General features: G+C 50.0%; 1 protein-coding gene across 6 annotated transcripts in view; it reads left to right on the forward strand.

The window, feature by feature from the left end:
• Positions 1-12,419, forward strand: part of CPNE2 (copine 2) — a 55,607-nt gene that overhangs the window by 14,708 nt on the left and 28,480 nt on the right. For all 6 annotated transcript variants that reach the window (XM_030511544.1, XM_030511545.1, XM_030511549.1 and 3 more), the window contains 2 exons: positions 506-702; positions 8,963-9,142. In XM_030511544.1, coding sequence (XP_030367404.1) covers positions 506-702; positions 8,963-9,142 — 377 coding nt within the window. The remainder of the gene's footprint in view (positions 1-505; positions 703-8,962; positions 9,143-12,419) is intronic.

A 12,419-nucleotide genomic window follows, 5' to 3' on the forward strand; every position in this document is an offset into this window, starting at 1 on the left:
CCACTCATCCTCCTGGACTCACTCCTTTCCCTATGATAATTTCAGGGTCAGAGCTCAAGTTTGGCCCTGGTAGCTTAGGTCCACAAGCCATGGCTTGGGACCAGCTGGATGACAACCAGTTTTCATGCAGAAAGATGTTGCGGAAGTGTAGATCCTCCCCACAAAAACCTCACAGCATGCTGGAAGAAGAGGTTGGCGATGCTCCCACCCTTTGGAAAGGGGTGAGCAGAAGATGTTACCTTTCCTTGAAAATTTCTTATTTATGAACAAAACCCAGGCAGGTTGTAGGTGCTCTGCTGGGCATCTCAGGGCATCTCAGGACATCTGCCTGGTGTGGTGGCCGCATGAGGATGGTGGCTGTGCAGGGTCGATGCTTTGGAGCCAGCAAAGCCTCATAACTTATGAAGCGTAACTTAAAGCATGACGTGGCCCTCTGCCTGTGGCATCGGAGTGGTTTTGGCCTTTCTACTTGCACTGAGGTTCTTCTCCATTTCCTGTTCCACAGACTGCCTGGAGCTGCTGCTGCTGGAGTCCATGGCGTACACCATGATTCCCACGCCTGCAGGGCCTGTTGGCTCCCAGTACTGTGTCTGCAAGGTCGAGTTGTCTGTCTGCGGCCAAAACCTTCTGGACAGGGATGTCACTTCCAAATCTGACCCCTTCTGCGTCCTCTTCATGGAAGTCAACGGGAAGTGGATGGAGGTAAGTCCTGAAGTTGTGTGGGTTCCCTCCTCCTGTGGTTTGCCCATGCTGGTGTCTCCTTTGTGCTCTGCTGCAAGGCTGGTCCTTGTTCCTTCAGAGGTGGAAGCTCTTCTGGTCCTCCCAAGGCTGTGTGTGTGTCACCAGTGTGTTAACTATTCTGTGTTTTGCAACCAGACCTTTCCCCTTCGGTGCTTTTTGCTTCATGCTGGGAGCCAGATTTAACTGCAGATCTCAAAATGTCAACCTCTGGCAAAGCATGTGGCAGACGTGAAAGGATCTTGCCACTTTCAAAGTGGTCCCAGCCCCTTCTCAGCCTGCTGTAGGTTGGGAGTACTTTGGATTTGAGTGCCTGAAGTGTTGGTCTCACATGATAGTTGGATGTTGTGAGGTTCTGCTTGCAATGAGGCATGTTTCTAGGTGAGACAAGATAAACTGGTTCTTGGATCATGAGTTGTATAGACAGCTGGTCTTGGGGTTTCACTTGAAGAGTGGCTCTTTCTAGGGGCCAGGAGTGTGCTGAATGAGGGCCTGGCAGATCAGTCCAGTGGGGAAACGCTCATGCTCTGAACAGCCGTGGCCTCCTTCAAGAAGTATTTTGAGGTCAACAGTCTTTAAGCTGGGCATTTCATGACTCGACATGGAGAGGGATGGACCATGGAATGGGAAGGAGACTGTGGGAGCCAGGTGTGGCGGGTTTTGAATCAGTTCAGCCGCAGACAGACAACATCCAGATGGTAAATCCCAGACGAACTCTTCGGAGACATTGGTCTTTTCTCCTTATCAGAAATCTCATAAATAAATGCTTCAACTGCTGTATTTGATACCGGGAGACCCTGAGAAGAAACTGCAGATGATCTTGTTATTTGCTTGGTTTCAGAAGCCAGCTCCTTACAAATGAGAAATGTAATTCCTAGAGGAAGAGAGGAGGGGATGAATAATGATGTAAACAGTGGGATAGAGTGCACCCTTGGCAAGTCTGCAGGTGACGCCAAGCTGAGTGGTGTAGTTGATTTCCTGGAGGGAAGGGATGGGATCCAGAGGGACCTTTTCAGGCTGGAGGAGTGGGCCCTTGATAATCTCATTAAATTCAACAGGGCCAAGTGCAAGGTTCTGCCCCTGGGTCAGGGCAATCCCTAGTGCCTATAGACTGGGGGATGGAGAGATGGAGAGCAGCCCTGTGGAGAATGACTTGGGGATGCTCGTAGGTGACAAAATGAATATGACCCAGCAGTGCGTGCTGGCAGCTCAGAAACCCCCTGTGTGCTGGCCTGCATTTCTAGCAGTGTGAGCAGCAGGTCAAGGGAGGGAATTCTGCCTCTCTACTGCACTCTGGGGAGACCCCACTGCAGTCTTGCGTCCAGCTCTGGAGTCCTCAGTACAGGAAAGAGTTGGACCTGTTTGAGCAGGTCCAGAACTGGGGCATGAAGATGATCACATGGCTGGAGCACCTCTCCTATGGACACAGGCTGAGGGAACTGGGGTTGTTTAGCCTGGAGAAGAGAAGGCTCCGGAGAGACCTCTTTGTGGCCTTCCTAAATATAAGGGCACTTGTAATAAAGATCGAGAGAGACCTTTTACCAAGGCCTGTAGTGATAGAACAAGGGGCAACAGTTTTAGACTGGAAGAGGATAGGTTTAGCTTGGGTATAAGGAAGAAATGTTTTACCATAAGGGTGGTGAGGCCCTGGCACAGGTTGCCCAGAGAAGCTGTGGCTGCCCCATCCCTGGCCGTGTTCAAGGCCAGGTCGGATGGGGCTTGGAGCAACCTGGTCTAGTGAAAGGTGTCCCTGCCTGTGCAGAAGGTTGCAATTGGGTGAGCTTTAAGGTCCCTTCTAACCCAAACCAGTCTGTGATCCCATGACTCTCCTTCCTGCCAGCTCTGTGTGTCCCTGCTGCACTAGGATATCCTGCTCAGCAGACATGGGTGCTGCTCGCAGCCCATGAGCTGTGGGCACTGGGACTGTGGGCACAGAGGGACACTCCGGCACACTCCTGTGGCTCAGGGCATGAGGGGTTGTGCATATTTTTATTTTCCTTGTATGTACCAAAGAGCTGAGAGCCGCATTTATCTCCTCTGCCTACTCACTCCAACACAGGCTTACTCCAGGGCAACACACTGCTGATAAAAGGTTCTTTAGGGACAGGAGGACTTTCCGTGGCTGTGCTGTCCCTGGCAGTGATGGGATGCAGACAGTGCATGAGGAGCCGTTGTATGTTGTTCCCAGCCCTCTGCTTCAGCAGGATGAGGCTGTCAGTATCCAGGCTAATGGAGCATGAGGGAATCGGTTCTCAGCAGTTGTCTGAATTATTTTGTAGCATAAGTAAAATGTTGGCTTGATCCCAAAAGCCTGCTTCCCGGCATACCCACCAACTGAATGTGTATTCCTCCTGCAGGGAAGGGGCACACACGTGCCTCATCAGGGAACGGGAATGTGCTTGCTGCTGGCACCGTGGTTCATCCAGAGGTGCCCAAATTGGCTTTGAGCAGCACAACCTTGGTCATCATAGCCACGAGGACGATCAGAGGGCTGGAGCCTGTCCCATTTGAAGACAGGCTGATAAAACTGGGGCTGTTCAGCCTGGAGAAGAGAAGGCTGTGTGGAGACCACATAGCAGCCTTCCAGTATCTGAAGGGGGCCTACAAGGATGCTGGAGAGGGACTCTTCATCAGGGACTGTAGTGATAGGACAAGTGGCAATGTGTTCAAACTTAAACAGGGGAGATTTAGGTTGGATATAAGGAATAAATTCTTTACTGTGAAAGTGGTGAGGCACTGGAACAGGCTGCACAGAGAAGCTGTGGCTGCTGCATCCCTGGCAGTGTTCAAGGCCATGTTGGATGGGGCTTGGAGCAACCTGGTCTGGTGGAAGGTGTCTCTGCCTGTGCAGGGGTTTGGAACTGGATGATCTTTAAGGTCCCTTCCAACCCAAGCCACTCTGATTCTATGAAAGGGGACAACATAGAAGCCACCTGTGTCCCTTCACTGGTTCAGAGGATTTGCTGGAGACTCTGTGCCTCTGGGGTGGCTCCATGCTGCCTCCAGCATGCAGCACTGCTTCCTTAGCAGGGTCTGCTCTGTAACTGGCTGTAGTTGTCACAGGAATTGAAGGTTGCTCAGCATTCATTCCTTGCTGAACCTCACCAAAATCCCTAACCAGGATCCCACTAGACTAACAGACTAACCAGTCTGTGATTCCATGATTCTATGATCACCAGCAGTGCTGCTGCATCAGCAGGAGGTCTCTCTGGGGTGGGTCTCCTAGGCAGATGCATGTCGCAGGTTGGTTTTGCAGTCAGGGTGTGCACAAACTGTACCAAAACTCCTGAAGATGGTTTTCATGATGCTGTATTGGCTGTTCATCATCCCACATAGAGAAGCTGTAGTTGCAGTCGCCTTCTGCAGCAGTTCGGGTTGGGCAAGGTGCTGTCTGTGTAGTGAATCCAAACTCCAGAATCTGTGCAAAAGCACTTAGCTCCATGCCTAAGAAAACCTTTTGGCTACAGAATGAAAGACTCTGGGCTAAAATGCCTGGAGAAAAAGAAAAGAAGGGGGATTTTATCTTATAATTGCAGTTGTAGATAGTGTAAGACCTCTGTCAGTTGGTCTGGAAGAGAGCAGGTAAGCAAAGCATGGGCATGTGATGGATAGATACAGGCACTGGTGTTGGATGCAGCGCAAAATGAGCAGCTGAAGGGCATTATATCCTGTAAGCCAAACAAAATTTGTCCCAATTCCTGGGAAATGAGGTGGTTTCATTTTTCAGATAGTTGGGCTACTTGGGCAGCCTTTGAGCCCTTGGCCAAGGAGCTGGTGAATCAGTGGGTATCACCTAAGCTGTCCTGTGGCTGATCTTGCTGTGAGTGGGGAGGATGTAGGGGCAAACCTCCGCTTACCATGGTCTGCAATTAACTTTGCTCAGCAGCCTGAATGAGACTAATGAGTTTTCCAGCATTGATAGGTGTCATCCCTTTCATCTGATTGTTCTTTTCAGGAATTTCCCTTTCTGTCAGTATGTCTCAGTCCAGCAGTTTTGATTCCAAAGCTTCTTTCACAACACAAATGTGTGGTGGGTTTATTTATTTAGTTTATTATTTTTATTTTCTTCTGCTCTTTTTAGCTTCTTTTTAATTGGCACGACAGGCACTGGACGTCAGCCCTGAGCAGCAGATTTCCCGGCACTCCACTGCTGTTGTTCCAGCATGTGGCAGCAGTGGTGCATGGGCCTGAGTGTGGATGGGTGCTGGGGAGGGTCAGGAGAGGTGGGCTTGCCCGCAAGAGCCTCACTGGGTGGGACACTTGGTGGACACACAGCAGCTCATGCCACCATGGCTACCTGAGGGTGTCTCCATTGTCTTGCGTGCTTTTTGACCACACAGACGTGTCCCTTGTCCTGAGACAAACCTCTAAGACTGGTATCTTCTCCCAAGGAACAAGCAATAGGACAACAGGAAACAGCCTCAAGCTGTGGCAGGGGAGGTTTAGACTGGATATTAGGAACAATTTCTTCCCTGAGAGGATGGTGAGGCGTTAGAACAGGCTGCTCAGGGCAGTGGTGGAGTCACTGTCCCTGGAAGTGTTCAAAAACCATGTAGGCAAGGCCCTTAGTGACATGGTTTAGTGGTGGCCTTGGGGTAACGGTTGGACTTGATGATCTTAAAGGTCTTTTCCAACCTGGTTGATTCTATGATTCTTCCCCATCTGAAAGCAGTGGCCTTAAATAAACACAGCTGAAATGTAGGGGACGGATGGGGACAGCAACAGCTTAGTGGCATGAACCAATCCCACTACACTGCCCCTGCGTCCTCCACATGGTGTTAGGACAAGTCCCAACCATCAGACCTGGTTTAGGAGGTGGGTCCCCTCCTTAGGACCAGCACAGCCGTGGTGGTGCTAGCATCTGAGCTGGGTGATGGGCCTGCAGCAGCAGCTGATGCCAACAGAAAGATTTCTGCTCGCTGTTCTTTCTAGCTGTCACATTTGTTCCCAAATACAATTATTTTGTTTCACTGAGCTTAACAGGAATTAAAAAATCTTTGTGAATCAGCCTTGGAAGGGGTGGGGGGTGGGGAGGGACAATAAACCACAGCCCAAGAAGTGACACAAAGATGGGTGATGTTTAAATGTAATCTCGCAAGAACCATGAGAGACCCGGCCTGTGACGCTGGGAGCAGGGACACACCACTCAGCTGTGCTGCTGGCACCTGGCTGGCACCGCGCCTTCAGCGCAAGCTTCCTTTGGCACTTGGGAGAGCACCTCCCAGCGCTGGAGCATCAAGCATCTCCATGTGCTTGGGGTTGCTTGGAGTTCTTCAGCCAAATTCCCTTTGGAGGCTGAAGGATTCTTTGGCTGTGTTCATTGAACACAAGGGCTATTGCTGGAGATTATTTCCTGTTTTCATGCTTGATTTGGAGAACCAAAACTCTTATCCAAACTGGTATCTTTAATTAGCCTGGTTGCATCTTGAAAATCCTTGTGCTCTTCTGCTCTGGAGTGGCAAAGTCACCTCTGCTCTTTAGAGGGAATGCAGACCTGTCAGTGTTGGGGACAAGGAACACAGGAGTTGTTGGCATCCTTGTCTCTGGGTGGAGGTGGTGTGAAGAGGCCTTGTACATGATGGTCCCTGGCAAGCTGACTGGTGCGCATCAAACCAAAGACCAAACCCTGTGAAACAATCAACTGTGGCTTGTGATTTTGCTGTACTTCACACTGGTAACAGACAGGAGATTAAACACTCATTTAATTTGGTTGTTGAAGGAAGCCCTGTCACTCCAAAGGGTTAGCTCAAGACACATTGGCTGGGTTTTGATTTCCCTTCCCTGGTCCACCCCTTCCAGGGCAAAACTGGAGATGAGACTTAATGTTATCTCCTTCAAACTGGTGCCTGGGAGCAAGACGACTGGCTTCCCTTGGTCCCCAGCTTTGCAGTAGTTCAGAGAATATGGAAGGAGCTAAAATCCATCTCTGTTGCCTGCACAGTCTCATCTCCTAGGCTTGAAAGTGGATTTGTGTGTATTGTGCTGCTGAAATAAGGTGGACCTCATGGATGCCCACAGCTCCTGGTCCAACACATCTCTGAGCAGACATTTGGTGTCCTTTGGTATGTGATGGCTGCAGAGAAGGAAGGATCTGTGTGAAGGTGTGTGGCCCTGGTCAGCGTACAGCCCACTGGTGTTGATGTGTCTGATTCCCCAGAGCACAGCAGGTGGCTGCTCTGGGAACACAGCATTTACTTTAGTCGTTTCCTGGCAATTAAGACAGACTAAGCGACCGACTTCAAAAAACACTGCGATAGTTGAGGTATATATAGCAGCCTCACCACATTTCCACTCTGTCCCTCCAGAACCTGCCTCCTGTGCTGAATGAGTTTCTTTAGGGCTAAGGTGTGTGTTTACTTTTTTATTTTTTACTTTTTGGAGGTTTTTTTTTTCTGCTCTGCTGTACTTATTCTTGGCTTCACAGCTCTGGCAGACATCCCACAGCCTGGTGCTGGCACGGGGGATGCTTTCTGCAGAGGTCTTACCCTGAGAGTTGGGAAGGGCAGGCGGCTCAGCCTTGCCCAGGACTGGGTGTCCTGGCTACAAGAGAAGGCAGGATGCTGGTGAGGCTGTGGCATGGCCAGAGACTCCATGCTGTCCTGCAGGCAGATGGGATGGGTTTTCCAGGCACTGAAGGCAGCAGGTTTTATAAAACCACGGTGGTGAGTACCTCCTGCCTTTCTCCTTTAATAGCCCCTGTTACCATGCCCTGGGATATGGCAGGCCAATGCTGCCAGTTCCTCTACCAGCCCCGGTGGGCACGTGGCTGTTCCAGCTCGGATGCTTGGAGCTGCTGGTGCTTTCCGTGGGGCTGGCTAGGCAGGATGTCCACCAAACTGGCTGCTGCCTCTCACAAATAATCGATATGATATCAGTAGCCGCTCTCCTGACAATGCTTCTGCTTTGTTTGCTGATTGGAAGGTTTTCCTCCAGGCTGCGGGTGTTCATTCCTTGCTGAGCATTCAGGCTGTGCCACCAGCATCCTTTCTGCCCACTTTAGCTTCATAAGGATACGCTGCATGTTGGGCTCCAAACTTGCCATTCTCTGGTGCCTCTCAGGATGGATGATGGCCTGGTGGAGAGAATGATGGGTCCTGACTTAGGAGTTCAGATCCTCCTTGGCCATTGACTTCCAGAAGTAAATACACCAGCTCAGTTTTCCAGTTTTCCCAGTTTCTGTCACTTTGGCTAAAACTGTGGGTTGTTGTCTCTGTGGAGCATGTGCTGGGAGCCTGGCTGGTGCTTCCATCCTTCCAGCCCTCCCTGGTCTGAGTTACAAGGTCTGGGACCAAAGCTCCATTACTGGAGGGTAGCATCCCCGGGTCTCTGGAATGGATGTCCCCGGGATTTTTTGCTGCCTGCCAAGTTTCCTCTGCTCTTATCACTGCTCTTGGCTGCAGGATGCTGCAGACCGCTGAGGTGCTTCCCCTCCAACAGCAGGTTCCACATGTGCCTTCCAGTTTCCGTCATCATCTGTGCGCTTGTCCTTCCAACCTATTGGAGACATCATTTCTTCCAACCTGCTCACAATAGCTCAGGATGACAAAGTCTATTGAAGTCTTGTCTTCTAGGTCCTTCCAGTCTCTTGTTTCTTTTGGTGAAAGCTACAAAAAATGGTGATGATTTTTTTTCCCTCTTTTTTTTTCATGGAAGGCCAAGATGAAACCATATGCATGTTTTGGTTTGAGGTCTAGAGGGAAATGCTAGAGGGTTGCTGTTCTGGCTCATGACATTTTTCTTGGTTTGCTTGTCCTTGCTATTAGCTGCACAGCCTGGAAGGAACAAGTTTGGCATTACATCTGTGAGGGTCTGGCTGAGGGTCAGAGGTGTGTGAGAGCTTCTGCTCCTGGGAGAACAGGACTTAGAAGCAAATGAAACAGCTCTGGATTCAATGAGCCTTGAGTCCACGCCAAGCCTTGGCTAAGTGGGTGCTCCTGTCCTGGCTGTGGCTGGGGTGGGCTTGTACAGCCCTGTACACCCCATCCTTGGGGATGTAGGTCTCTGCATGAGGTGCCGTTACTCATGTAGGTCTATCCCACCTTGTGTTCACTGGGCATTACAAACTGCATTTAGGGGTAGCTCTGCTGAACGCCTGGTGCACTCACTCTGATGGTCACTGCGGGGTTTCTGGGTGGCTCTGGCTGAGGTCAGGGAAGAGACATGGCAGTGACAAAGACGCAAGATGCACATGCCTAAATGCCTCTTTTCTTTTTGTTCTTTGCAGCTTGACAGGACAGAGACAGCCGTGAACAACCTCAACCCAGCTTTCGCCAAGAAGTTTATCGTTGACTACCACTTTGAAGAAGTTCAGAAGCTCAAGTTTGCCCTGTTTGACCAGGACAAGTCAAGCATGCAGCTATATGAGCATGATTTCCTCGGCGAATTCTCCTGCACACTGGGCATGGTCAGTCTCTGAGGTCCTACAGCTTGCTGTCCTCCAGCAAAGGGACCCCAAATCACATCAGCCACAGGGATGTGGGAGGATTAGAGCTGCTGCTCCTGGAAAAGCTAATTTAATTTGCTTGTCATGCTTCAATTGTTCAGATTGCACTGTTCCACATTAGGGCTGTTGGCTGCTTGCTCGAGCCTAAGTTAGTCATAGTGTGGGCTTCTGCTGGTGCCTGCAGAGAGACATCAACTGGAAGTGTTTGAAGTACCTGTATCTCACCAGGGGTTATAGTGAAAACCCTGATGACCATCTTGGATTTGGACTTGGGAAACTTCCAGATGTTTAAAGTTAGGATGTATTGTGGTCTACCTTTCTATCTCAGCTTTGGGGTTTGTTTTTTTTGTTGTTTTTTTGGGGGGGGAGGGTTGGTTTTTGGGGAGTTATTCGAAAGCTGTGTGTAGCAAATCGTCTCTCTTACTTTAGTGTGTTGGTGCAGGAATGTGTCTTCTGCTCTTGTGGAAAAGCTTTCAGGACACAATGCAATTCATAAGCCTTTGGAAGGTCTTTGCATTCATGAGCCCAGGCCCTGTCAGGAGTTGGCAGGTACATTCTCCAAACATCTCTGTCCTCTGAGCTTGCTCTGACTCAGAGGCAGGGAATGAGGGGAAATTCCTCCGTTCTTTTGCAGCATCCATCATCTCAGGGCTGATGTGGTACCTGGCACAAGCGTAGAGGCTGGGAGAAGCTGTCTCTGTTGTGCTTGGTGCTGGGAACAGGGGGATAGGAGACACTGTAATAAGTGGGTTGGCATGGAAAGCCAGCCCAGGGTGTTCAGGGAGACTCGTGAATGTGATTGTTTTGTTATACAGACTACAATATGGCACTGTACATGGCAAGGAGGGGTAAGTGACTTTACCATTGCCAACTCAAGAGCCTGACAGGTTAGAAGAGCACTGGCATTTACAGAGGTGAGGTTTAACCCTGGATTTTTGGAATTGCTCTGTGATGACCTAATTCTGCTTCTGCAGAAGCGAAGACAGTGCAGGCAACAGCTCAGGCTGGTGTTCAGTGATTTAGACCAAACTCATCCTTTACTGTTAGTTCTGCTGCTGAAACACAGCCAGCTCTGGTGTGGGGCAGTTCAGCAACACTCACGGTGATGGTCCTGGTGTTGATGGAAGCTGCAAGCAGAGAATTTACTGACATAAGGAAACAGAGCTGAAACCTTGCTGTTCCTAAATGTGGCTCTGCAAAAGTCCAGGGCTCTGCAGGCTCACGCCAGTGAGGAGCGTTATCTGTATGCACTGGAGAAGAAGGTGGAAGAGTCTTGCTGGGTCTCCCAGAAGAGCCCAACCCTTTCTAGTGCTTTGCAAGGTGATTAGCTCAAAGCATGAGGCTAGATAGACCAGTCTGGGGCTGTGGTAATGGTGGGGATGGGCAGCTCTTGGCAGGTCTCACTGACATCTAAGGTTGATGGTTTAGCCATAGTGGCTGACAGGTATGGAGGAAGTGTCTCCTGTGTCTTTAGGCACAGCTAGTGGGCTTAGTCTGTCAGAAAAAAAGAGAGCTCTGAACTTCTGTAATCTCGTGTAAGTATTTACACTCTGCAAAAGAGAACTCAGCTTATGCCGAGTTTTTGCAGCAATTCCCATGTGATCTTAGTGCTGACCTGTAGTCCACAGTGAGACACCAGCTTGGAATGGAGGGATCTTCTCATTTTCCCTTTTTTAACCTGAGGTTCTGTTAAGCTTCTCTCCCCGTGGCCAGTGTGGGCTTGCAGCACAGCCAGGCTGCGGGGCAGAGGTGGACCGGAGTGGTAGCACATGCATGAGGGTGCCTGGTGAGGAGAGGGGTGAAACAGGTGGATGGAGCTTGTGGGTTCAGCCACCCTGCTGTGGATGGCTGGATTTTGCCTTGTGAGGTGTTTTTGTAAGCCCTTCCCCAGTTCTGAGGCATGAGCAGCTCTTGGGAGGGGAGGAGAGCAGCTGTGGGCAGCAACAACCGCACAGCGAGCATCTGACTCTTCAATTTTGAGTTAGCATTGCAGCTCTCTTGGATTAGCCAGATTGTTTTATTGCAGCTAATTAGGTCTGTGGTGAGATTTCAAAGGATGGTTGATCATTCGTGGGCTTGTAATGACCTTTGTGGCCAAACGAAATGCAGCAGGCATCACACTGCAGGCTGGAGGGTGTCCATGGTTTCTGCTAGGCAGTGTTGCGAGATTTTGCCTCCCTGGACACAGTGTGCCACAAATGTCTAGTGATACCTATACATTTATGAATCAAAAGCACCATAGGAAAAGCAACTGAAACTCTCTTTCAGTTTAAAACCATCACCCCTTGTCCTGTCACAACTAAGGCCTTACTAAGAAGTCTCTCTCCATCTTAGGGACTGTAGCAATCGGACAAGGGGTAATGGGTTTAAAATTAAGCAGGGAAAGTTTAGGTTAGATACAAGGAAAAAGTTCTTTACTGTGAGCATGGTGAGGCACTGGAACTTTGGGGAACCAACTTCTTTGGTTCCCCAAAGAAGTAGTAAATGCTCCATTCCTGGCAGTGTTCAAGGCCAGGTTGGATGGAGCCTTGAGTGACATGGTCTAGTGTGAGGCGTCCCTGCCCATGGCATGGAGGTTGGAACTAGATGATCTTAAGGTCCTTTCGAACCTAAACCATACTGTCATCCTACGACCTTTCTTATAAGCTCCCTTTAAGTAGTGAAAGGCCACAGTAAGGCCTCCCCGGAGGGAGAAGAACATTTCTGGAGAGGAATGGGAGGAATCGAAGCATGGCTGGATCACCTGGATGGCAGGAGCAAAAAGTTAAGACATTTCATTACATATTTTTTTTATTGTCACTATTATTTTCTGACTGTGTGGTGTAAGACCAAAGGTGGAGGCAGAAGGGTGGGTGGGACTGCACATTTTAAACTGCAACCCCTAGATCTCAAAGGTGTCCCCACTAGGTATGGGAGCAGAGCACAGGTAGTTCCAGTAGGTTGCTAGATCCCCATGTGAGGGTCCACGCTGCTTAGGGGAAACTTAAAGGATCCCCAGATCTGGAGGTGACTGAAACTCAGTGAGCTGAGAAAAATCTCAAGGGGTTCCATTCAGCTCCCAGGTCATCCTGTCTGGCCTCTCACAAGTCAGAAGTGAAGGGGAGAACATGCATTTGGGGGATGCTAACCTCTGTGCCTTGCTCGGCGGCTGCTGTGCAGGGTGTCCAGAACGATGCTGGGGGAGAACATCTGGCTTGTAATTGGGACTCACCAATGGAAATGTGTCCCGAAAGCAAGG

This window comes from Strigops habroptila, chromosome Z (assembly GCF_004027225.2).
Source record: "Strigops habroptila isolate Jane chromosome Z, bStrHab1.2.pri, whole genome shotgun sequence".
NCBI classification, from domain to species: Eukaryota; Metazoa; Chordata; class Aves; order Psittaciformes; family Psittacidae; genus Strigops; species Strigops habroptila.